Source organism: Erythrolamprus reginae, chromosome 5 (genome assembly GCF_031021105.1).
Source record: "Erythrolamprus reginae isolate rEryReg1 chromosome 5, rEryReg1.hap1, whole genome shotgun sequence".
NCBI classification, from domain to species: domain Eukaryota; kingdom Metazoa; phylum Chordata; class Lepidosauria; order Squamata; family Dipsadidae; genus Erythrolamprus; species Erythrolamprus reginae.
In genome coordinates this window covers 14,980,361-15,006,651 of record NC_091954.1, presented here as the reverse complement: position 1 = coordinate 15,006,651, position 26,291 = coordinate 14,980,361, and the positions used below count along the sequence as shown (strand labels likewise).

General features: G+C 44.2%; 1 protein-coding gene across 2 annotated transcripts in view; it reads right to left on the bottom strand.

Moving 5' to 3' along the window:
* Window positions 1-26,291, bottom strand: part of GBF1 (golgi brefeldin A resistant guanine nucleotide exchange factor 1) — a 154,114-nt gene that overhangs the window by 91,240 nt on the left and 36,583 nt on the right. For both annotated transcript variants that reach the window (XM_070752118.1, XM_070752119.1), the window contains exons 4-8: window positions 19,570-19,701; window positions 18,117-18,235; window positions 9,378-9,486; window positions 6,687-6,747; window positions 2,113-2,167 (exon numbers count right to left, since the gene is read on the bottom strand). In XM_070752118.1, coding sequence (XP_070608219.1) covers window positions 2,113-2,167; window positions 6,687-6,747; window positions 9,378-9,486; window positions 18,117-18,235; window positions 19,570-19,701 — 476 coding nt within the window. The remainder of the gene's footprint in view (window positions 1-2,112; window positions 2,168-6,686; window positions 6,748-9,377; window positions 9,487-18,116; window positions 18,236-19,569; window positions 19,702-26,291) is intronic.

Below are 26,291 nucleotides of genomic sequence, written 5' to 3'. Positions count from 1 at the left end.
CCAAAGCCCATTGAGTCCAGCATTCTGTGTCACACAGTGGCCCACCAATTGTACATGGGGATCTTGAGCAGACCCAACAAATACCCAACAAATAGAATAGAATAGAATTTTATTGGCCAAGTGTGATTGGACACACAAGGAATTTGTCTTGGTGCATATGCTCTCAGCGTACGTAAAATAAAATATACATTTGTCAAGAATCATGTGGTACAACACTTAATGATTGTCATAGGGGTCAAATAAGCAATGAAGAAGCAATATTAATGAAAATCTTAGGATATAAGCAACAAGTTACAGTCATACCGTCAACATGGGAGAAAATGGGTGAAAGGAATGATGAGAAAAACTAGTAGAATAGAAGTGCAGATTTAGTAGAAAGTCTGACAGTGTTGAGGGAATTATTTGTTTAGTAGAGTGATGGCGTTCAGAAAAAAACTGTTCTTGTGTCTAGTTGTCTTGGTGTGCAGTGCTCTGTAGCGACATTTTGAGGGTAGGAGTTATACCCAAATGGTATTCAAGGGAATTCTGCCTGTCTCAACCAACATAGAGACAGTACTTGGACATCCGTTTCAATAACCACCGATACACTTGGCATCCATGAATCTATCTAATTCTGCCTTGAAGCTGACAGCTGTTACGACTTCTTCTGGAAGTGAATTCCATAAACCAATGACCCTCTGGGTGAAGAAATCTCTACTCTCTACTTCTCTTCTCTCTATATACCAATGACTGCATCTCTAACGATCCATCTGTTAAAACTACTGAAGTTTGCAGATGACATAACAGTGATTGGCCTCATTTGAGACAATGATGCATCTGCATACAGATGGAAGGTTGAACAACTAATATTGTGATGCGACTGGAACAATTTGGAACTGAACATACTCAAAACCATAAAAATGGTGGTAAGACTTTATGAGAAACCCGCCCATACTTCCACCTCTTATAATATCAGACAACACAGTATAAACAGTAGAGACCTTCAAATTACTAGGTTTGACCATATTGCAGGATCTAAAATGGACACCTATCATCAAAAAAGCACAACAAAGAATGTTCTTTCTGCACCCATGGAGTTGCTGATACAGTTGTACAGAGGAATTATTGAATCTGTCATCTGCAGCTCTATAACTGTCTGGCTTGGTTCTGCAACCCAACAAGACAGACACAGACTTCAGAGGATAATTAGAACTGCAGGAAAAAACAATTGCTACCAACCTGCCTTCCATTGAGGACTTGTATATAGCACAAGTCAAAAAGAGGGCTGTGAAAATATTTACAGACCCCTCATGTCCTGGACACAAACTGTTTCAACTCCTACCATCAAAATGAGGCTATAGAGCACTGCACACCAGAACAGAACAGCTAGACCCAAGGACAGTTTTTTCCCGAACACCCTCACTCTGCTAAAAAAATAATTCCCTCACCACTGTCAAACTATTTACTAAGTCTGCACCACTATTAATCTCATCATTCCTGTCACCCATCTCCTCCCATGAAACTGTATGACTATAATAATAATAATAATAATAATAATAATAATAATTATTATTATTATTATTATTATTATTATTATTATTTATTAGGCTTGCAGGCCGCCCCTCTCCGGAGACTTGGGGCGGCTCACAACAACAATAACACAATATAAATACAAATCTAATAATGAAAACTATGACTAAACCCCATTATCTTAAAAAACAAGTAGTAATACACAATCAACACTCAATATTACAATCATACCCACACATAACTTTTAATGGTCAGAAGGGGGGGCATATGCTAGTTGCCCCACCTGGCGACATAGATAGGTCTTAAGGCTCTTGCGAAAGGCGGGGAGGGTGGGGGCAGTCCAAATCTCCGAACTTTGTTGCTTGTATCCTTACAATTTATATTGACTGCTTCCTAATATGATTGATTGCTTATTTGTACCTGGACTATCATTAAGTGTTGTACTTTATGATTCTTGATGAATGTATCTTTTCTTTTACATATACTGAGAGCATAGGCACCAACAAATTCCTTGTGTGTCCAATTACACTTGGCCAATAAAGAATTCTATTCTATTCTATTCTATTCTAAAAGTAAAGCAGTATTCACTGTTTTGGATCTTACCTTTCTTATGTTGGTTCCTACATAGCTTTTAGGCTCCTCTTTAAACTGAGATGATCTGGAATAATAGAAACAGACAAAGGTATTAAATATAGGGAATAAAAGAAAATTATCTGCTTTTTAATGCTAATTTTATTAAAGTTTACAATATATAATAAATACTAATAAAAACAATTTTAGTAACTTATCACTTTCTCTTAAAATATCGATCTCTATCAATAAACAAATGCTCATATCCATCTCTATCAATAAACAAATCCATATCATTTCACTCTTGAAATTAAGCAGAACTTCATTAAATTCATTGCCAAAGCCAACAACAAATCTATTTTAATCTTGATCATTTATTTTTAGCAATCTTGATCTTCAGTCCCTTCAAGATTTTTAGAAATTTATTCTGCAGAAAACAACAATCCCAAGCATGCAGCCAATGTTAAAACTACCTTCTGTGTAAATAAGAACAAGGAGTTCCTGAAATGATGATTCGGCGCTCATAGAGCCCTGATCTCAACATCACTGAGTCTGTTTGAGATTACATGAAGAGAAAGAAGGAATTGAGGCAGCTTACATCTATAGAAGATCTGTAGTAAGTCCTTCAAGATGTTTGGAACAGCTCTGAAGGAATCTTGTCGAGATCCTTCAAAAACTGTGCAAGTGTACCTGTTCTGTCTGGGTCACTCCAGAAGCCAATACCAACCCAAAAGGAGAAGCCAGACACACTGGTAAAAGGCAAAGGCAGTTTATATAATTCAAGGAAAACACAGGTAACAGAAAATGTCCTTACAAACAGGAAAAACGCTGGAACTGCAAATATATACACGAAGGGAATAGTCCATGAAGCAATACCAGATTCTTGCTGCCAAGACGAAGCTGTAGATAGCAAACAGACGCCTCCCACGAGTCTTCCAGACTGCGAGGCCACAAGCCAAGATCAGAGACGCTGAGAATCAAAACAGGTCACCGCAACTCCAATTGATAACACTCCACATGGCTTCAAGGCCTTGCCTGCCTTTTAAACCCTGCTGATGAGGACCACACCCAAACCCAGCTGTTTCTAATTCAATGGTGAAAATATTTCTTTAACTGCTCCTTTCGTTGCTGTGAACGTCTCTGTCTCATGTCAATGACAGCTTGTGCGTCATCACCTAATGACTCCAAGCTACTGGCTGGGGAGAGCCCCCCCCCCCCGGGGCTCTCATGCTGTTCTCCTTCATCCCATTCCTGACTCTCCTCTCCCCCGTCCGACTGTTCAGCCCCCTCCTCTGCGCTGTCATCCTCCTCCGGGCATGGAGCCAGCAGAGACACAGCTGGTCCCTGAGCAGCCTCAGGCTGAATCACAACAGTACCTAGACGAATTGATGCTGTCTTGAAGGCGGCAGCAATATGTGGTCAGGCCAAGTATTGCTTTGACTTGGATTACTCTTCTCATTTATTTTCCATTTTAATTGATAAGAATAAACTATTAACACTTGTATCGCTGAAAGCAATTTGCACAGCAACCTAAAACATTTGCACAGTACTATGAGTGTATGTATGTGTGTGTGTGCAGAGTTCTGTTAGAATTGGTATTCTTAGAAAATGATTTGTTAGGTCAGGCCATAAATTGTCCCTTAAGTCAAGATGGCCTTATAAAAAGATCCAAGCTGAAGGGTTTGGGCTGTAAATAACATTTTTTAATAACAACTAAAGAAAAATGTAGATATGGAAATTAATTCCCTTTGTACTTTGGAAAAAATGGCTGGATATACACTGCTCAAAAAATTAAAGGGAACACTTAAACAGCACAATATAACTCCAAGTAAATCAAACTTCTGTGAAATCAAACTGTCCACTTAGGAAGCAACACTGATTGACAATCAATTTCACATGCTGTTGTGCACATTCAACTTTGTACCGAACAAAGCATTCAATGAGAATATTTCATTCATTCAGATCTAGGTTATGTTCTTTGAGTGTTCCCTTTATTTTTTTGAGCAGTGTATAACTATCTTATATTCATTTGTATTTATAAATTACATTAAAGCTAAGATTATTTCTTGAAAAGGTAGTCTAGTAGGTACGAGTCAACTAGGTCAATGGTCGACACCAGTTATCATATTTCACAATTGCACCCAGCAAAGTGTTCCTGAGAATTCACCAACAAAATGTCAAATGGTTGTATTTCAAGGACAGCAAAAACATTGATACTATGGTGACTCTGGAGTAAGCAAAAGTAACGATCTTGTATTTTGTTTTTTTAGCTCCCCACCTAAAATTTGAAGAAAATTAGTGGCATAATCTATGAAGAAATGTGGACCTAGCCTATGAGCAAATCATTACACATGAATTTTCAGAAAAGATTACTCATTCCTACGAGGAAAATGTGAGAAAGAAACGTAGAATAGCGTCACTTTAATTTTGTCTGGCAGAAGATGGAAGCAGAGAAAAAACACTGACAGACTTTTAAGATTCTGTCATTTTACCCTATAATAATAATAATAATAATAATAATAATAATTATTATTATTATTATTATTATTATTATTATTTATTGGATTTGTATGCCGCCCCTCTCCGCAAACTCAGGGCGGCTAACAACAATAATAAACACAACATGTACAATCCAATAATAAAAAACAACTAAAAACCCCTATTATAAAACCAAACATACACACAAACATACCATGCATAACTTGTAATGGCCTAGGGGGAAGAGCTATCTCAACTCCCCCATGCCTGGCGGTATAAATGAGTCTTGAGTAGTTTACGAAAGACAGGGAGGGTGGGGCAGTTCTAATCTCCAAGGGGAGTTGGTTCCAGAGGACCGGGGCCACCACAGAGAAGGCTCTTCCCCTGGGGCCCGCCAAACGACATTGTTTAGTCAACGGGACCTGGAGAAGGCCAACTCTGTGGGACTTTATCGGTTGCTGGGATTCGTGCGGTAGCAGGCGGTTCCGGAGGTAATCTGGTCCAATGCCATGTAGGGTTTTGAGGTCATGACCAAAATCCTGGAATTCTTGTCATGCCTGTTTCCTGTCCTGGGCTATCTTGAAGGACTGACCCAATCTCCGCAACAGTGTAGCCAGACGTGGTTGCAAATCATTTTCTCCTATTCTAACCCATCCTGGATACTATGCTAACTGGACTTCAACTATAATTACCAAAAATCTATGTACTGCCTCGCAGCTGATTCTCCAAACTACAACGCAGTTCTTTAACAGTTCCAAGAAAGAAAGAAAAAAGCACTTTTGGTACAACCATAACCTGGATGACTGGAGAATCTCCACAGATATCATTTTTTCCAATATTTTTTTCATTTTTTGATCACTGCGGCATTCTAACATCAAAATAATTTATTTTATAATACATTTACAAGACTAAAATTTGTCACGCAAGTTATGAACAGTCATGGAAAATAATGACAGAATTTACTTTCCAAGTGTCTCTAAAATACAGATGTTTTATTGAGATTTAGTCAAGCCAAAGGCTGTTGAATCTCGGTCAGATGAAACATAGAAGCATAGAAACATAGAAGACTGACGGCAGAAAAAAACCTCATGGTCCATCTAGTCTGCCCTTATACTATTTCCTGTATTTTATCTTACAATGGATATATGTTTATCCCAGGCATGTTTAAATTCAGTTACTGTGGATTTACCAACCACGTCTGCTGGAAGTTTGTTCCAAGGATCTACTACTCTTTCAGTGAAATAATATTTTCTCACGTTGCTTTTGATCTTTCCCCCAACTAACTTCAGATTGCGTCCCCTTGTTCTTGTGTTCACTTTCCTATTAAAAACACTTCTCTCCTGAACCTTATTTAACCCTTTAGCATATTTAAATGTTTCAAGCATGTCCCCCCTTTTCCTTCTGTCCTCCAGACTATACAGATTGAGTTCATTAAGTCTTTCCTGATACGTTTTATGCTTAAGACCTTCCACCATTCTTGTAGCCCGTCTTTGGACCCGTTCAATTTTGTCAATATCTTTTTGTAGGTGAGGTCTCCAGAACTGAACACAGTATTCCAAATGTGGTCTCACCAGCGCTCTACACAGCGGGATCACAATCTCCCTCTTCCTGCTTGTTATACTTCTAGCTATACAGCCAAGCATCCTACTTGCTTTTCCTACTGCCCGACCACACTGCTCACCCATTTTGAGACTGTCAGAAATCACAACCCCTAAATCCTTCTCTTCTGAAGTTTTTGCTAACACAGAACTGCAGAAACATAAAGAGTTCACTAGGAGCCTTGCACAATAAGAACACATGTCTCTTTCATGCTCTTTGACGAGTTTCTTGTTTTTCTGCAGATAGTAACACTGAAAATTTAAGGCAGTCTTTAGTTACTGAAGCCTATATCTTTTTATTACTCTGTTATTCCTATTATGTGATAACATATTCCTCGGTTTCATATATTATTTTATCGTTGCTTACTGTCAGTGAAGAAGATACATTCTGATGAAAGGACAAGTCTTGCAAGGACCCGGTAATACTTGGGGTATGCATACACATAAACAGTAACGCATTTGGAAATGTGCAATCTTCCCACCCTTGAAGGGCCATTTGAGCAGTGCTGAGACAAATACAAGAACGTTTACCTTGTGAAGAGCAGCTGTACCATGTCGACCAGAGTGTGCTCTGCAGATTTTCTCAATAACTCTGAAGACAAAAACAAATAACACAGGTGTCATTATCCCATGTGATATTATCTAGAGGCTTCTTCATGTAGACTTCCCTCTTTGTTGCTTACAAAGGATTACTAGAAATTTATTAAAACCAATCCAGGCTCAGCTGTGCGGAAAGAAAAGGAAAGATACACCAAGCCACACTACAGATAGAGGAATGTAGAGATGAGAATGGGGAAAAAAACAGGAGCAGAAAATGATTAGCGAAGTCAACTACTTTTTTAAAAAAAAATTAAGGAGTGTCAACTCAAGTTTACACCTTTAACATGTTTTATGTTTATATTATTGTTATTTATTAGATTTGTATGCCTCCCTTCTCCAAAGATTCAGGGCGGCTCACAGAATATTTTATTTTATTTATTGGATTTGTATGCCGCCCCTCCCTCTCCGTGGACTTGGGGCGGCTAACAACAGTGATAAAACAACACGTGACAATCCAATAGTAAAACAATTAAAAACCCTTATTATAAAACCAAACATACATACAAAACATACCATGCATAAATTGTAAAGGCCTAAGGGGGATAGAATCTCAATTCCCCAATGCCTGACGGCAGAGGTGGGTTTTAAGAAGCTTACGAAAGGCGAGGAGGGTGGGGGCAATTCTAATATAAAAAACAACACGACAACAAATCTAATTAATTAAAAATTTCTACTAAAATCCCATATATATTAAAATCAGTCGGCCAACTCATTCACAACTACACATTACATCTCATAAACAGGGGAAGGGGGCTTGATCTAGTTGCTCCATGCTCCTAGGGAAGCTCCAGCTGGGCGGGGCGCTGCCGGTGCCTCCGACCTCCCACTCGCAGCTGTCCCCCAGTTCCTGCCCGCTCCCGCTCCCACTGCCAGTGCCCTCCCGCCGGGCCCAAAGGACACTTGCCGCCGACGCCAGGAAACTCCAGCTGGGCGGGGCGCTGCCGGTGCCTCCGAGCTCCCACTCGCAGCTGTCCCCCGGATCCTGCCTGATGCCGCGGTTTCTGGCGCTCTCCTGCTGGGCCCCAAAGAAGGAAGGCGGGAAAAAGGAGAGCATGATTCTTTGCGCCTACTTTTTCCTGGCTTCCTTCTTTGGGGCCCAGCAGGAGAGCGCCAGAAACCACGGCATCAGGCAGGATCCGGGGGACAGCTGCGAGTGGGAGCTCGGAGGCACCGGCAGCGCCCCGCCCAGCTGGAGTTTCCTGGCGTCGGCGGCAAGTATCCTTTGGGCCCGGCGGGAGGGCACTGGCGGTGGGAGCGGGAGCGTGCCGGCTGCAGCGGCCCCAGGCGGTCGCGGGGAGATGGGGGCGGCGAGAGGGAGCATCAGCGCCACCCCTCTACGAGCAGCAAGAGCCTCAGCGACGGGGCACGCCGTTTGCCTTTCGGCTCCGTCGCTGAGGCTTTTGCTGCTCATGGAGGGGAAGGTGCTGATGCCCAAAGCCTCAGCGACGTTTGGCTGGCAGGGGGGTGGGGAGGAGAAAATCCTCACACACACCCTTCCAGGAGCAGCAAAAGCCTAAGTGACGGATCGCACCATTTGCCTTTCGGCTCCGTCGCTGAGGCTTTTGTTGCTCGTGGAGGGGAAGGTGCTGATGCCCAAAGCCTCAGCGACGTTTGGCTGCCAGGGGGGTGGGGAGGAGAAAATCCTCCCCCCCCCCTCCAGGAGCAGCAAAAGCCTAAGTGACGGATCGCGCCGTTTGTCTTTCGGCTCCGTCGCTGAGGCTTTTGCTGCTCGTGGAGGGGGGGTTGGCGGTGCCGATGCCAAATGCTTTCCCTCCGCGGTGGGGGATGGAGGGCAGGCGCAGTCAGCCCCAGGAGACAAAGAGGGAATGAGAGAAAGGAAAGAGACAGAAAGGGAGGGAGAGAAAGAACAAGTGAGAGATAGAAAGGATAGAGAGAAAGGGAATGAGAGAAAGGAAAGAGAGAGAAAGGGAGGGAGAGAAGGAATGAGGGAAAAAGGGAGGAAGAGAGAGAAATGAGAAACATGAGAGAGAAAAGGGGGAAAGACAGAAGAAGTACCCAGAAATGAGACAGTGGTATAAATTTCAGGAGGGATGATTGATGATTGACTGTACAGGTATTTATAAGGGGATGTTACATGGGATTGTATATATGAGGGGGTTATTTATGTATGTATGTATGTATGTATGTATGTATGTATGTATGTATGTATGTATGTATTTATTTATTTATTTATTAGATTTGTGTCATTTTGGTTGGTGGTGTGCCCCAGAATTTTGTATATGTAAAAAATGTGCAGCGGCTCAAAAAAGGTTGAAAATCACTTGTTTAGTTGACGGGACCCGGAGAAGGCCCATTCTGTGGGACCTAACTGGTCGCTGGGATTCGTGCAGCAGAAGGCGGTCCCTGAGATAATCTGGTCCGGTGCCATGAAGGGCTTTATAGGTCATAACCAACACTTTGAATTGTGACCAGAAACTGATCGGCAACCAATGCAGACTGCGGAGTGTTGGTGTAACATGGGCATATTTGGGGAAGCCAGAATTATTATTATGTGTTATGCATTGTTTACTTTTCAGCATTCAGACTTATTAAATATAGAAATAATGTATGCCAAAGCTAATATAAATGTTTATGATTTGCTTGTTTAGACTGCAGACCTACCAGTAAGCCTCATCTCAAAGCATATACGGAAGCAAGACTGCATGATTTCACACACAGATTCATTTGTGAGGTGAGCTCCCACTGGAGCAAGGAGGAGAGTCCTCAAGACCTGAAAGGAGAACAAATCAATATGAAATGTTATCTTCTAATCATATTTTAATATCAAAAACCTTCATACGAAATAAACAAAGAAACATTTTAAATATCAACTCAACAGTGGAAGAATACTTCTTTTTAGTACGCATTATCATTTAGACCAGTGTTTCCCAACCTTGGCAACTTGAAGACATTTGGACTTCAACTCCCAGAATTCCCCAGCCAGCAAATGCTGGCTGGGGAATTCTGGGAGTTGAAGTCCAGATATCTCCAAGTTGCCAAGGTTGGGAAACACTGATTTAGACAACTGGTCCCATATAAGTGAATAAGAGCAATTTCTTTCCCTGCCACAAGATTGTGGCATGAAGTCTGGAAAAAAAACATTTCCCCAAATCAGTCTCTATGAACAGAGATGGAGATAAATTGTGAATACTTAAAATTACTCATAATTTTTAAGAAGTTAGACTAGCACCGTAGTCTGAGTTTGGGATAGGTCAATGAATAAAGTCTGGTAAATGGTTTACAAAGTAATACAGTAGTACCTCGTGATACAAACCCCTCGTCATACGAACTTTTTGAGATACGAACCCGGGGTTTGGAAAAATTTTGTCTCTTCTTATGAACTTTGTTTGCCTTACGAACCCGCTGCCCGACCGCCGAACCCGGAAGTTCGGGTTTGGCGTTCGGGTTCGTAAGGCTGCCGAGAAGCGCCACCGCCCGGCTGTCGTCTTTTGAAACAGCTGGGGGGCTTCTCGGCGTTCCCCCGAATGCCGAACCCGAACTTTTGCCGAACTTCCGGGTTCGGCTTCAGGAGGCCGCCAAGAAGCCCCGCCGCCCGGCTGTTGCCTTTTGAAACAAGACGTCCTTTTGAAGACGCCCTTCCTGGCCAGCTGAAACGTGGCCTCCAGGAAGGACGTCTCCGTGACGTCAAAGCTCCGCCCATGGAATTCCCTATTGGGATTCCCCACCTTCGTTTGAGCCTCCCAACCGGCCGACAGCTCTGCGGCTCTTCTGGCAAGGTGACAGCCAGGCGGTGGCGCTTCTCGGCGGTCTGCCGAACCCGAACATTTGCCTAACTTACGGGTTCGGCATTCGAGGGAACGCTGAGAAGTGCCCGGCAGTTTCAAAAGGTGACAGCCGGGCAGCGGCGCCCAGCAGAGTGCCGTTTTTGTGATTTTTTTTGCTTGCGCACATTAATTTATTTTACATTGTTTCCTATGGGAAACATTGTTTCGTCTTATGAACTTTTCGCCTTACGAACCTCCTCCCGGAACCAATTAAGTTCGTAAGACGAGGTATTACTGTATATGTTATTGTCTTATTGAACTTACTGAATCAATGAAGCCTTTGTTTTGGAAAAAGTATATGAAATAGGCGTTGATTGCTTACCTGAACGCCTCTTCTCGTACGGTGAGCGGGTACAGCAGTCACATGGGTTGCTCATGTCCAATCCGGTGGAACTGAGCCTAGTATTAAAAAAGCTTGCCGGATCCGCCCCTTCCCCAGAATTCGCGAATCCATAGACTAGGCTCAGTTGTGAAGCTCTGCAGTGTTCAACTCTCATTGTTAGAGGAAGAAGGATATAGAAAGGTAAAGAAAACACATACAAGGGCGGGAAGTGACTGCTGTACCCGCTCACCGTACGAGAAGAGGCGTTCAGGTAAGCAATCAACGCCTATTCTCCGTACTGAAGGAGCGGGTCCAGCAGTCACATGGGACATACCCAATAGATGGTCCCTAGGGTGGGATTAGATTGCTATCGTGTGAGATAACGGATTGGAGTACCCTTCTGCCGAAGGCAGCGTCCGCTGAAGCGTAAGAATCAATCTTGTAGTGCCTGATGAAGGAATTTGGCGAGGCCCAAGTGGCTGCTTTGCAGACCTCCTCCAACGGGGCTTGAGTCGCCCAAGCGGCCGAGGTGGCTGCGCTCCTGGTGGAATGCGCTGTGATGTTCCTTGGAACTGAGAGGGAGGCCGACTCATAGGCCTTAGATATAGTCCCTCTGATCCAACGGCCTATTACTGTTGAAGACACTTTGGCCCCCATGACTCTGGGATGATAGGCTATAAAAAGTGCTTCTGACCTCCGAAAGGGTCCTGTGCGTTGGATATAGATTCTCAGCGCTCTGGTGAGATCCAGGGTGTGCCATCTAATCGCCAAGGGATGGTCTCGTTGGAGGCAGAAGGAAGGTAGGACAATATCCTGAGATCTGTGGAACATGGAACTAACCTTGGGTAAGAAGGTGGGGTCCAGTCGCAAGACTACCTTGTCCTGATGGAATTGACAAAGGTCCTGTCTGATTGAGAGGGCAGCCAGCTCCGAAATGCGTCGGGCAGAGGTAATAGCCACCAGGAATGCTACCTTAAAGGATAAGTACCTGAGGGACGCCGATTTTAGGGGTTCGTATGGTGCCTGCGTGAGGGAATGGAGAACCCGTGGCAAATCCCAGGATGGATACCTGTGGACCTTGGAAGGTCTGAGGTTGGCTATGCCCTTGAGGAATTCCTGAACTTCAGGGAAGGCTCGGAGAGGCTGTCTGTGGGGGCCCCCTAGGACAGATGAAATGGCAGCCAGATGACGCCGGAGGGTACTGGTGGAAAGTCCTTTATGGAAGCCTTGCATAAGGAAGGAAATAATTCTGTGTATGGGGATGCACAGAGGGGAAAGACCTTCCTGTAGACACCACTGGTGAAACTTGGACCACGTGTGGTCGTATATTCGATTGGTCGAACCCCTTCTGGCCTTTAAAATGACCTCCACTGAGTCGGGGTCATGACCACGCAGTTCTAAGTCTCTCCTGATAACAGCCAGGCGGTGAGGTGGAACCACTCCGGGTCTGGATGGAAAGAGGCCCCCTGCCGCAGCATATCCCCCGAAACGGGGAGTCGCCAAGGGTCCTGGACGGACAGCTGTTGGAGATCCGCGAACCAGGGCCGGCGGGGCCAATAAGGGGCGATTAAGATTACTCGGGCCCTCTCGGTGAGGACCTTGTGAATCACGTCCGGGAGGATTGGAATTGGAGGAAATGCGTAGAGTAGGCCTGGAGGCCATGGACTCCGGAGGGCATTGATTGCTTCCGCTCCCGGGGATGGAAATCTGGAAAAGAAGCGAGGGAGTTGGGCGTTCGCATTGGTCGCGAAGAGATCCAGGATTGGTAGGCCGAATCTGAGGCTGATTTGATGGAACAGGTCTTGGTGGAGGTTCCACTCTCCTGGGTCTATCGTTGCTCGGGATAGCCAATCCGCCTGGACGTTGAGGCTCCCCGAGATGTGATCGGCTAGGAGCGACTGGAGATGTTTTTCCGCCCAGAGGCCCAACTTGAGGGCCTCCCTCATGAGAGCCTTGGATCTCGTGCCCCCCTGTCTGCAGATGTGGCTTTTTGTGGCAATGTTGTCGGTGAGAATGAGAACGTGCCGGTTGGGAATGCGAGGAGAGAAATGCTTCAGAGCCAGGGAAACGGCTCTTAACTCTAGCCAATTGATTGGCCTGGAAGCTTCCTCTGGGGACCACGTGCCCTGGGCTATCATCCCCTGGGCGTGGGCGCCCCATCCCGATAGACTGGCATCTGTGGTGATGACAAATTGATCCGGGCACCTGAACGGGGATCCTCTGTCCATGGCCGGAGACTTCCACCACTTGAAGGATCTGCGAACACTTAGTGGGATGACAATGCGCCGATTTGAGTTGCTGTGCCCCGATCTCTGAAAAGGTAACAGGAGCCACTGGAGTTCCCTAGCATGAAGGCGAGCCCAGGGAATGATGCCTATGCATGACACCATCTTCCCCAAAAGGGAAGAGAGAGTTACTATGGATACTGAAGAATTAGATAAAATGTTAGAAATTAACTCCACTATACTGAGTTTTCTCTCGGGAGAGAGAAAAACCTGGGAGGATTCTGAATCAATAATGGATCCCAGGTGAGAAATGGATGTGGAAGGTTGGAGGTGACTTTTATCAAAGTTGATGGAAAATCCATGGTCCTGAAGGACTGACATGGTGACAGAAAGGTCAGTTTTCACTTTCTCTAGGGAGTTCCCATGAACCAAAATATCATCAAGATAACATAAAATGTGGATGGGAAACGCCCGGATATAGGCCGCCAGGGACCCCAAGAGCTTTGTAAAGACCCGAGGGGCCGAGGAAAGGCCAAATGGCATCGCCCTATACTGGAAATGCCTGCCTTGAAAGGAAAAACGTAAAAATTTTCTGTGGCATTTGGCTATAGGAATGTGAAGGTAGGCCTCAGTGAGGTCTAAGGAGACCATGAAATCTCCCGTGTGAATGGCGGCCAAAATAGAAGATAAGGAGTGCATCTTAAACTTCCTATATTTGATGAATAGGTTTAGTTTCTTTAAATCCAAAATAGCTCTCCAACCTCCGGAGGACTTTGGAACCATAAATAGGATGGAGTAAAAACCTAGGCCCTTCTGACCGGAAGGGACCGGTTGAATGGCTCTGATGGACAATAGATGAGAAATGGCCTCCTCCATACGGTTACAATCTGAGGAGGACCTGGGAGAAGGGCAGGAAATAAAACGTTTAGGGGGAGGAGAAATAAATTCTAAAAGAAGGCCTGTTTGAACAGTGTCAATGACCCAGGGGTCCTTGGAGGTGAGACGCCAATTAGAGGCGAAATGAGCTAGACGACCCCCTATGGGAATAGAGGGAAGATTACCATCTAGGTTTTTTTGAAGCCCTGTTAGAGGAAGCTCCCCTTTGGAAGCGAAACCCTCTACCCCTGGAGTTCCTACCTTGGGAACGAAAGCGGGGGGAATACTGACCTGGAGATCTCTGATAGGAAGCCGCTTGATCTTGCTGGCGCCCTGGGCGACGAAAGGACTGCGTTTTGGTAGCCTTTTTTGTGGTTGGACCCAAAACTTTCTTCTTATCCGTGGTTTCCGTGAGGAGTGGATCCAGAAGATCACCGAAGAGAAGGTCGCGCTTTAAGGGACCCTGGGATAACTGCCACTTCTGGCGAACTCCCGCTTGCCAAGGGCGAATCCATAGGAGTCTTCTTGCCGTTGTAGAAGCTGCAATAGACTTAGCAGAAAATCTAGTAGATTGCAAGGTGGCATCAGCCACGTACTGGGCAGCTGCAAAGACCTTGTTGAAGTCTTGTTGACCTCTCAAGTCATCGGGAGGAATATGCTGTTGAAGTTGGCGAAGCCACAGCAGCATGGCTCTGGAGAAAAAGGAAGCCGCTGCAGAACTTTTAATGGCCCAGGAATCAGCGGTGAATCCTCTTTTGAGCATTTGCTCAATGCGCTTGTCCTCTGGGCGGAGGACTTCCTCCGCCTCGCCTGGCACAGCCGCTGCCGAGTGAAGGATCTTGACAGGTTCATCCGGTTTGGGAAAGGATAGAAGCTCTTCATAGGAAGAGGAAAGTTTGTACAACTTTCTGTCCTTGGTGGAGGGATTAAGGCCAGAGGCTGGAAATTCCCACTGTTTGAGTAAAGCATCTTTAAACAATTTAGGCATAGGAATTACCTCGTTATCCTCCTGTTCCTCTGTGAAGTAGGGTAAATTCTCCTCCGGGGGATCAGTGGAAGTGGAGGCTTGTTTCTCCTGGGCCGCTAATCCCGTAGAAATTCTAGCTTTGAGGAGGAGAGATTTGAATAATTGAGAAGGAAAAATAGTAATTGGAGAAGGAACCTTTATTTGGGATTCCTCATCATCTGATAAACCTTGAAAAGGATCCTCATCATCCTCCATATCCTCATATTCGTCCTGGGAGGAATCTGAATCATCCTGAATAGGAGCTCTGACCGCTGGGGAAGAACCCAAGGGGCGGGAGGGACGAGAAGGAGGAGGAGGTAAGGGAAGCTCATTGATGGTGGAGAGTTTGGCATCAATGGCTTTGGACAACACAGCAAAAATAGATTGGAACTCAGGAGGTAAACTGGAAATATCAGCAGAAATGGCAGAAGAATCCCTAAAGGCCTGGGAGGATCCTGGCTGGGGGGAATCTTCAATAATATCTGGTTCCTCTGGACCTATGCCCCATAGGTTAGGTTGGGGTCTGTCTAGGTTTGGCTCATCCAGAGATAACACAGGGACCCCAGAAGGAGGTAGACTAGAAGCCTCTGGGGGGTCTTGACTACTGATTACTTGGGCCTGCACTTTCAAACGTTTTGCTGATTTGTCATGAATTTTTTTGTAGGGCTAGGTCCCTTCTCTTCTCGGCCCTGGTGACCTTGGTCGAGGGGCGGGCCCCTGGAGAAGAGGAGGAAGAGGCCTGGGGGATACTAGTAATCTCATCGCCTGTAGGCCTGGCCTCTCTGGGACCTTTAGTTGTGCCTCTCTTGGGAAAGGTAGCCATAGTCTGACAATTAACAGAAGACAAGGCTGAGCCAATAACTGAATAATAAGGAGAAGAATTTCAAGGACTTCCCAAGAGGAATGGATCCTGCTTCGAGGCCTCGAAGCTGCTGAAACTTGAGGACAATCTGGGCAAACCCAGAGTTCGTGCCCCCAAATCCAGCGGGGCCAGCCTCCCTAAACTTTATAATTAAGTAAACCAAGGCACTCTGGTTGGAGGCTTAGCCGGTGGAGAATTTAGCCTGGGACCCCCAAGGCCCGCTCCGGGATCCACGCGGTGGACTGAGGCCTACGCGGCTGGCAGGAGGCCAACACGAGAGGCCTAGATTTAAAAAGGGCGCGAAGGCCTTCGCGCCGAAAAAATCGCTCCGTAATATTTCTTAAAGGGGAAGCGATCGACTAAGTCCAGGAGACTAGAAGGCGTCTCACTCCGCAGGAGGTATTTCTTAAGCCCTTAAATATTTTGTATACAATAAATAATCAATAAATGAATAGATTAATACTTGCACCAGGACCTCCAGGCCAAAGGATTAGAAGAATCCACAAGCGGCCGCGGGGATCGTATCCGGCAAAACCGCCGGGGGAAAACGAAACCGCAACTTCTCCAAAGGAAAAAAGCCGAGCCGCAAACGGCTGGCGCTATTAGTGCAAGTAAATAATAATGATAAAACAAATCTTACTACTTTTGAAGAAAAAGGATCGAAGGGAAGGTGTTAGAATGTTGAACGAGCTATCACAATACAACCGCAGGATATGCGAACTGAGCGAATTCTGGGGAAGGGGCGGATCCGGCAAGCTTTTTTAATACTAGGCTCAGTTCCACCGGATTGGACATGAGCAACCCATGTGACTGCTGGACCCGCTCCTTCAGTACGGAGAATGTTACTACAGGGGCAATATGTAATACTACCTCTTTTAATACAGGCATACCTCTTTTATAACAGTTTCAACATTGATACTTTGAGGCTGTTTGATGTAAAATACACGATGCTAATTGTATTTCAAAATATGAGATTTTTTCGGTTTTAGACATTCTGTTATAGATTTATCTCTGAGTTTAGGACCATTGTTGTGCTCCATGACTTTCATTTAAGTTTCAGCTCATGGACATATATTCTATAGCTTTCCAGTACATTTGCTGATATAACCCAGAATCCATTTATCCTTGCAAGTTAGCCCCAAACTATGACATTCCCATTATCATGCTTCATAGTTGTTCCAAAAGTCTGTGGAATCTTTCAGTAAGGATGAGATAGGCAGCAATGGATTTTCTCAAGACCAATGGATTCCCCATTATACATTTCCATGCACTTGTACATTTTTTTTCTTCATAAAGACCCAAGAATGCTTATATAAGACAATGCAAATGCCTGCAGTTCCTTTGTTATTATTCTGACATTCTTTGCAGCCTCCTAAAGTAAAGCATACTTTGCTGCAAGGATATTTCTAGATGGATGAGTAATTATGGTATTGCATTTTATTTTCAGTCGGTATATTATCTATTTGACAGTGGATTGGTAATGAATCGTGTTCTTTGGCAATGATTTCGTAGCCTATTTCCTACCTCATGACTATCAAAGAGCATTTTTCTACAGTCTGTAGGGATTTCTTTTTATCATGGCATGATTCATTTCCATAAACTAGACTTTCCATAAAGACTCCCAATGTTCACATTCAATTTGTATCTTATTTTCTAGAACAGGGATGTCAAACTCAATTTTAATTGAGGGCCACATCAGGGTTGTGTTTGACCTTGGGGTGTGTTGCCAGGGTGGCATGACCCGCTCAAAGTCTCTGATGTCGGGGGGGGGGGCGGCAGAGGTAGCCTGAGCACTCTGCCAGCACTCTCCCAGCGAAAATTGGTTCCCAAGCTCTGTTTTCAGATGTGATGACCTCCTGCAACCATCTGCCAGTAAAAATAGAACTTGGGAGGACCGCCTATAGCCCTTGTAAGCTCTGTTTTCGCTGGCAGAGGCACTATATTAGGCCAGTCCTTCACTGTTACCAGGGCGGCCTTACAGGCCAAATCTAAATACCCCGCAGGCCAGATCCAACCCCCGGGCTTTGAGTTTGACACTCTTGGTCTAGAACAAGTTACTGCATCAAGTTACTCCCTTAAAAAAACTAAACATTCTATGGGTTCACATTGTTTCCCCAACAAAATTAGAACATATTTATTAAACATGTTCTATTTTTGTGTGTCCTATGTTTAATCAGAACCTCTTAACAGGATCCCCATTAATTCAGATGAAACACTGATCACAATGTACATCAGTTTTACAGGATGCAGATAATCCCAAAAAAATTCCACCGTGTCCACAATACCTGCAAGATCTTCATCAAGACAACCTCATCACTTGCAGGATCTGTGCCCACAAATCGGGCATGTGTTACAGCATCTGCCAAGTTTTCCATTCCCTCAGCTGTGCCCTCATGATTTGAATCTAAGAAAATAAAATAATGTTTAATAAACCAAGGGCAGTGTAAACAGACTTCCTAGTAATATACGCTACCTCTATATTCACGGTTTTCCTTCTTCCCATTCATCCATAACATTTGTTGTCCTACTAGAACCATAATTTAATAATTAGGACTATACCTCCTGAACCTTCAGTAAAAAAAACATAATAAACACTGTAACAAAGTATCAATCATTTTATCTCACTTCCATCACACTTTTCAATCCAATCAAATGGCTGTGGGTGTTTGGGCTGCCCAGATCTGGGAATATTCCAACTTTGATCTTGGATGGGATAGCACTTCCGCCTTCAGAGTTGGTACACAATCTGCTGGCTGGGGAATTCTGGGAGTTGAAGTCCAAATATCTTCAAGTTGCCAAGGTTGGGAAACACTGTTATGTGACCCATTACTTCATCATGTTTTATCTTTATTTTGTTATATTTGATTGATTTTAGTGTACAGTTAGTCTGCACTTAGCTACCACAATTGGGGACCAGCAACTCTGTGGCAAAGCAATGTGGTTGTTAAACAAGACCTCACATGACTGCAATTTCCTGGTTTTACTGGCAGCCTCCACTGATTCTACTAGTTGGGAGCTGGTTGTAAAGTGTGCAAACAGTGATCACATAACCCTGGAATCAATGCAACTTATTAACTGAAAGATGGTTGCCAAGCACCCATATAACTGTAGAGATGCTGAGATGGCTGCAACTATTAGGATTCACAGGGATGGGTTCTAATTTACCATGCTGTCGATTTGCTACTTCCTGCTCCACATGGCTGCACATGCATTGTGCGCTGCATGGCTGCACCGCATACATGCATGTGCATTGCCAAAAATTTGCAAAAAAATTCCAAAGCCAAAAAAATGATGGCAGCACAATTGCTGGAAACTTGGCTTTTATGTACATGTGGAAGAAAAAAATCAGCAAAAAAATCCCCCTAAAAAATATTCCCCCCTAAAAAAAAAAAAGATGGTGGCATCCATGGACCAGCTCCATGATGTCACCAGTGGTTTGCTACTGGTTCTATAGAACCAGTGTGAACTGAAGGGAACCTACCTCTAAATTCACCAAAAGTCCCCCTCATTTAGCACTGTTATAACTTCAGCACAGTTGCTAAATTGAGGACTACATTATTATTATTATTATTAATTATTATTATTATTATTATTAGCTATATAAAATACAAAACATAATCCTGCTTATTCATTATAAAAACCAATCCAAATTTCAGTTCTCCTGGGATCATTAATATATAATTCTCAGGCAAATAATGGTTCTCTATGTTCATAAGGAGTTTATAATGAAACCCATACCTATTAGTCCATATGAAATGAATTTGTTTACTGATGTCAGAGCCAGTCCAGTAATCGGGCCTGTAGTATCTTCTGATCGAATAACTTCCAGAAAAGGTCGAAGAAAAACAATAGGTTCGATGGCTGAAAGTTCTAAATCAGAAGACAAAATTAAACATCATAAAAGTTATTTATAGAACAGGGAAAAGATTTCTCCAGTGAAGGAAGAATCTTGCTGGCAACCCCAAGTTGTGTTCATTGGTTTATTTATTCAATTTATTTATTCAAATAAACTACATAGAGAAATCTACAAAATTATTTATCTTATATATCAATACAACAATAGAAAAAAGGTACAGAGTAAAAAAAAAGAATATATGAAACTTATTCACTAAAGATAGTCATTATTTTTATTGCAATTTCTAATTGCTAAGTACCTGTAATTTCTCTTGTATAACCTAAATCATTCAGTCTTCTTTCCCTTCTCCCTTCCCATCTCATCCCAATTAAAATATTGCTCAGTTTGATAATATATTATTTTATTGAAATGTATGTAAATTGCTGTTATAACTATTATGATTACCAACAGGAATATTTGGGGGAGAGAGGGACCTGATGTGAGATAATTGTAGTTAACTGCAGAATGTATATTGTTATAATATATTCAAACAGTTTTCTTGCATTACTGGATTGTTAGAGATAACACTACTATTACACAATTTGCTTAGGAAAGTCGCTATGTTCTAGAATTGGAGTACAGTGATCCCTCAAGTATCGCGAGGGTTACGTTCCAAGACCCCTCGCGATACTCGATTTTTCGCGATATAGTGGTGCGGAAGTAAAAACACCATCTGCGCATGCACGCCCTTTTTTCCATGGCCGCGCATGCGCAGATGGTGGAGTTTGCGTGGGCGGCGGGGAAGACCCAGGGAAGGTTTCTTCGGCCGCCCAGCAGCTGATCTGCTCGGCAGCGCCGCAGCAGCGAGGAGCCGAAGATTGGGGTTTCCCCCGCCGCCCACGCAAAGGGGAAACCCCGATCTTCGGCTCCTCGCTACTGCGGCGCTGCCGAGCAGATCAGCTGCTGGGCGGCCGAAGAAACCTTCCCTGGGTCTTCCCCGCCGCCCACGCAAAGGGGAAACCCCGATCTTCGGCTCCTCGCTGCTGCCCGCCGCCCGCCGCTCGAGAGCAAGAGAGGGAGAGATAGAGAAAGAGAGAGAAGGAAAGAAAGAGATGAGAGAGGGAGGAAGAGAGTGTGAGAGAGGAAGAAGCAAGATAGAGAAAGAGAGAAAGAAAGATGAGAAAGGAAGAGAGTGACGTCATCGGGTGGGGAAAATCGCGATATAGCGTTTCGCGAAGATCGAGATCGCGAAAATCGAGGGATCATTGTATAAGGAACTGCTTTGAACCTAAAAAGCAATACAAAGCCTAATCTAAAACCCCATACGAGGGTCGCCCAGAAAGTAATGCACCACATTTTTTTCTCAGCCTACTGTAATGGTACGAATGCGAAACTTTGGATATATATTATTTGAATTGTTGGGAGTGCGTGTGTAAATTTTACGTTTCTTCAGACAGATAGCGTAGCTGCAGTAGTGTTTTGAAATGGTGTCTATAAGTGACGTATGTTACAAGCAGCATGTTGTCACTGAATTTCTGCAGACAAAATAAGGGCAGTAAGATATGCCGACTTTGCAGCCTCTATCGCCACAAGGTAAGTCCTAATATAGGTTCTTAGCCATGTTCAGTCGGACTCAGAATTACTATTCCTTCAGTCACTCTAGGCCAATGTTTCCCAACCTTGGCAACTTGAAGATATTTGGACTTCAACTCCCAGAATTCCCCAGCCAGCATTCGCTGCCTGGGGAATTCTGGGAGTTGAAGTCCAAACATCTTCAAGTTGCCAAGATTGGGAAACACTGCTCTAGGCATCTCTGGGGCATTTTATCCCCCAGAGTTCTTCAAAGAACCAAGGAGATCTCTGGAGTCTACTGCTTCAGAGAGGCCGCAAAGGCGCAACCTGTCCAGAGCTTCCGATGTAGCCTAATTCCCTGCCATCACCAGAGACTCGTCTGGACTATGAACAAACGAGTCAGGAATTTCCCCAAGCTTCCTCTGAAACCCATCTGGGTCCATTAGGTGCCTGGGGCGGAACCACCTAATTGGTTCCGCCTCCCTATAGTGGTGGGATTGGTCCATCAAAGTCCAGCCTCATCAGGGAGTGATCTGACCATGACAAGAGTGTGATAACTATACCCTTAAAACCAGGTCTCCACTGTCCTGAGAGAAATACCAAGTCGAGTGTATGTCCTCCCCTGTAAGCCAGACCCTGAATTATTTGGGTCAGGTCCATGGCTGCCATGGAAGCCATGAACTCCTGCACCGATCTGAGGTTTCACCAAGCGATGGCAGGTTGAAGTCCCCCAGGACCATAAGCCTGGGGAATTCCACCACCAGGCAGGCTACCGCCTCGAGCAGCACGGGCAGTTGCAACATAGCTGGGAGGCAGGTATGTTAACAACAAGCCCATCTAACCCCTGAGTCCAATCTCAAAAGGAGAGACTCACACCCAACAACCTCAAGAGCAGGGACCCTGTGAGGGCTTAGAATCTCCCAGACAATGACTGCCACTCCCCCATCTCTTCCCTGATGTCGCAGCTGATGCAAGACCAGAAACCCATCTGGGCACATTTCCGAGAGAGGAATCCCTCCCTCGGGTCTCAGCCAGGTTTCAGTCACACAAGCCAGGTCAGCCCCCTCCATCAAGAGAAAATCTCAGACCAAGGGGGCCTTGTTGACAATTGACCTGGCGTTGAGTAGCATCAGCCTAAGACCAGCCTAAGACCAGGGCTCTGACTTGTCTGACACCAACTATATGGGATGAGTTTGAAGGGCCAGAACAAGGAATTGCATTCCCCGAGAGTGGCCTACACTTTGGCTTCTGCCATACCTGCCCCTCCCAGTAAGGACCGTAATTCCCCGGCTCTCCACTGCACCCAAAGTCTCTCCCACACCTCCACTGGCCTCCCTACATCTCGGCAGGCCTGTTATTCCATGTACATCAGTCTGGGGTTTACAGTCGGGCCCCCACCTGCTCCTGCTAACACACTCAGAAGGGGGCACCGGCCTTCATCCCTGATCCCTCATTCTACTCACCCAGCCATCCCACCCATTCATTACAGAACCCATTCACTCTCACACTCAATCCTTATACTCCCCCCCCCAAATAAAAAATAATTTCCCTCACCCCCTTCACAACAATAGCAGCATACAACACCACAAAGCAGCCCTCAATCCAGATCGAGTCAGTATAAAGTGCATAAGTGCTTGAAATACAAATGTCTCTCTACAGCAGACCTGGGCAAGGGGCAGCTCGCAGGCTGCATCTGGCCTGCCCGCTTTTTGTGACCAGCCTGTCAGCTATCTGTGACCGGCAGCGGAGGTTGGGGTCCGCTCCAGTGAAAGGATGAAAGGGCTCACCGCTTCTGCCGGGACTCCTCTGGTTCCTGCTTTCCTGATGAATCATCCTCACACTGGAGCGAACCCCGACCTCCTCCCAAAGTGGCCGAGCACAGAAACCACACAAACACTCCAGTGCAGTGACTGTGTTGCCGTAAAGCAAACAATGAGCCGGGGTGGCGCAGCAGGTAGAGTGTTGTACTGCAGGCCGCTGAAGCTGACTGTAGATCTGTAGGTCAGCGGTTCAAATCTCATCACCGGCTCAAGGTTGACTCAGCCTTCCATCCTTCCGAGGTGGGTAAAATGAGGACCCGGATTGTGGGAGCAATACGCTGGCTCTGTTAAAAAGTGCTATTGCTAACATGTTGTAAGCCACCCTGAGTCTAAGGAGAAGGGCGGCATAAAACTCAAATAAATAAAATCAAATAAATAAATTAGGGGTCTGTAGAGTGGGTCTGGGTGTTTAGATCAGGCCAGGGTCTGGGTCTTTACAGTATTGGGTAGAACTGAGTTAATTATATTAGTCCGGCCCTCTAAAACCATCCCAATTTCTCATGCGGCCCCATGGCAAAATTAATTGCCCACCCCTGCTCTACAGCCTTGTGAGGCTGTAGCTGATAAATCAATATAAACTGATAAAAAACACTTTATGCTCCTTTGGGATTTATTGATCAGAAGAAATAGTGCATCATCTCTATGTCCTCAAATAAATAATAATAACAATGTTTCATTATTATTTCTTTTATTCATCCATTTCAAATATAAACCAATACATGATATAAAAACAACAGCATATTTAACATAATAAAGATACGAGGCTCAATCACACTGTCTAAAGTTCAGGCTTGGTAACAAAACCAGTTTTTTAAACCAATACAGAAAACTACTAGGATCAGGGCAGGTCTAATTTCAGTCATAACAGAAATGGTTCCCCTCCAAACACCTATTTGATTATACTCTCTAATTGACAGGATCTGGAGAATGCCTCTTCTGATGGATCTTACAGAATGGGTAGATATCATTTAATAGAGACAGTTCTATAAGTTATCTGCCTCATGTTCTCCTTCCCCCTTTTTTTGGGGGGGGGGAAAGGTTTTTTTGCTTTTTTGCTTTATTTGTTATTGAACAATGAGTTGTGCTTTCACACATGGACTTCTGAACTTTTTATCAAATAAATTAATTCTAGGTACAGAAGTTATACAAATATAAAATAAAGAAAAAAATGGATGTCAATTATATTAAATTACATTCAATAATCACAACTGTTATCAAGCAGGTTTTTCAAACTGAAGATTAATTATAAGTTAAAGAAATTAATGTTGCCTCTTTCAGGCCAAAAAAAAAAAAGTTCTTGTTCAGTTCAACAACAGTAGAGGGCAACATTGGAAAATCTGAGTAACGGCAAGAAGATTACTGGGGAAATTCATCATCTTTTCTGGTATGGATTTAAACAGGTCTATTACATTGCCTTATTCTTCAATTATACTGGGAAATACACTGTCTTGTCTCCTCTTCCTTTCCTTCCAAATCACCTAGGCAAACTTTGCTTACAAGCCAGCATGGAGGTTAATGTGCAAATTCTTATAATAGGTTATCTAAATTGAGTTAAGCAAGAATCATGTTTTATTTGGCTAAAAGACAAGAAATGGCTCCAACCAATGAGCAGACAGGATTAACCCAGGCATGGTTGCTATATCCACCATGAGGATTAGGATTCTGCTTTGACATTCTGAACAGGGGAGAAAGTAAAAGACAGAAATCAAATAAGTATGTATTTCCAAGAATCAATTTATAGCATATTCTTCTGCACGAATCCCAGCGACCAGTTAGGTCCCACAGAGTGGATCTTCTCTGGGTCCCGTCAACTAAAGAATGTCGCTTGGCGGGACCCAGGGGAAGAGCCTTCTCTGTGGCGGCCCCAGCCCTCTGGAACCAACTCCCCCTAAAGATTAGAATTGCCCCCACCTTCCTTGCCTTTCGTAAGCTGCTTAAAACCCACCTCTGCCGTCAGGCATGGGGGAATTGAGATCTTCTTTCCCCCTAGACCTTTACAATTCTATGCATGGTATGTATGTATGTATGTTTGGGGTTTTTTTTATATATTAATGGGTTTTTAATTGTTTCTAACATCAGACTACTATTGTACACTGTTTTATTGTTGCTGTTAGCCACCCCGAGTCTCCGGAGAGTCTCCGGAGAGGAGCGGCATACAAATCCAATAAATAGATAGATAGATAGATAGATAGATAGATAGATAGATAGATAGATAGATAGATAGATAGATAGATAGATAGATAGATAAATATTTATAGGACCTTAAGTGTGCCACAAAGAGTGCAGCCCCCTTATACCCCAGAAGATCCAGACTCACAGCATCCTACTGAACATTCACCTAAAGCAAAGTCCCAAGTACTTTGTCTCACACAGCACTTGGGACTTTGAGCTTTCTGTTCACTCATACTCCATATATACAACATCTACCATGAAGAAGACCTTCATGCCTATACAGCGGTACCTCTACCTAAGAACGCCTCTACTTACGAACGTTTCTAGATAAGGACCAAGTGTTCAAGATTTTTTTGCCTCTTCTCAAGAACCATTTTCCACTTACAAACCCGAGCCTCCGAAACTGTAACTGGAAAAGGCAGGGAGAAGCCTCCATGGGGCCTTTCTAGGAATCTCCTGGGAGGAAACAGGGCCGGAAAGGCGAGGAGAAGCCTCTGTAGGGCCTCTCTAGGAATCTCCTGGGAGGAAACAGGGCTTCTACCCTCCCTCTAGTTTCCCCAATCGCATGCATTATTTGTTTTTACATTGATTCCCAGGGGAAAAATTGCTTCTCCTTACAAACCTTTTTACTTAAGAACCTGGTCACGGAACGAATTAAGTTCGTAAGTAGAGGTACCACTGTACTAATATTTAAACCAAAAAAATGGCCAAACAGAAAGTGGACTTTGAAAACAGGTGCTTTCAAAAGAGATGGGAGGCAGAATATCTGTTTATTGACATTGAAGATAAGGCCAAGTGCCTTGTTTGCCAAGCTAAGGTGGCTGTTCTTAAAAGACTATAACATGAGACAGCACTATAACAAGGTAAGACGATATATGACGAGCAGAATCCGAGACCAAGCTACAAGAAATAAATTGGAATCACTCTATAATATGTAAATAGATATGTTGCTCTTGGGTCAAGTGGACTATACAAGAACACCCCCGATTTGGTGGTGGGGAATGTGTGTGTGTCTGGGTGGGGGGCACATTTCACTATGTACTGTTTTATGTTGTGTGTAA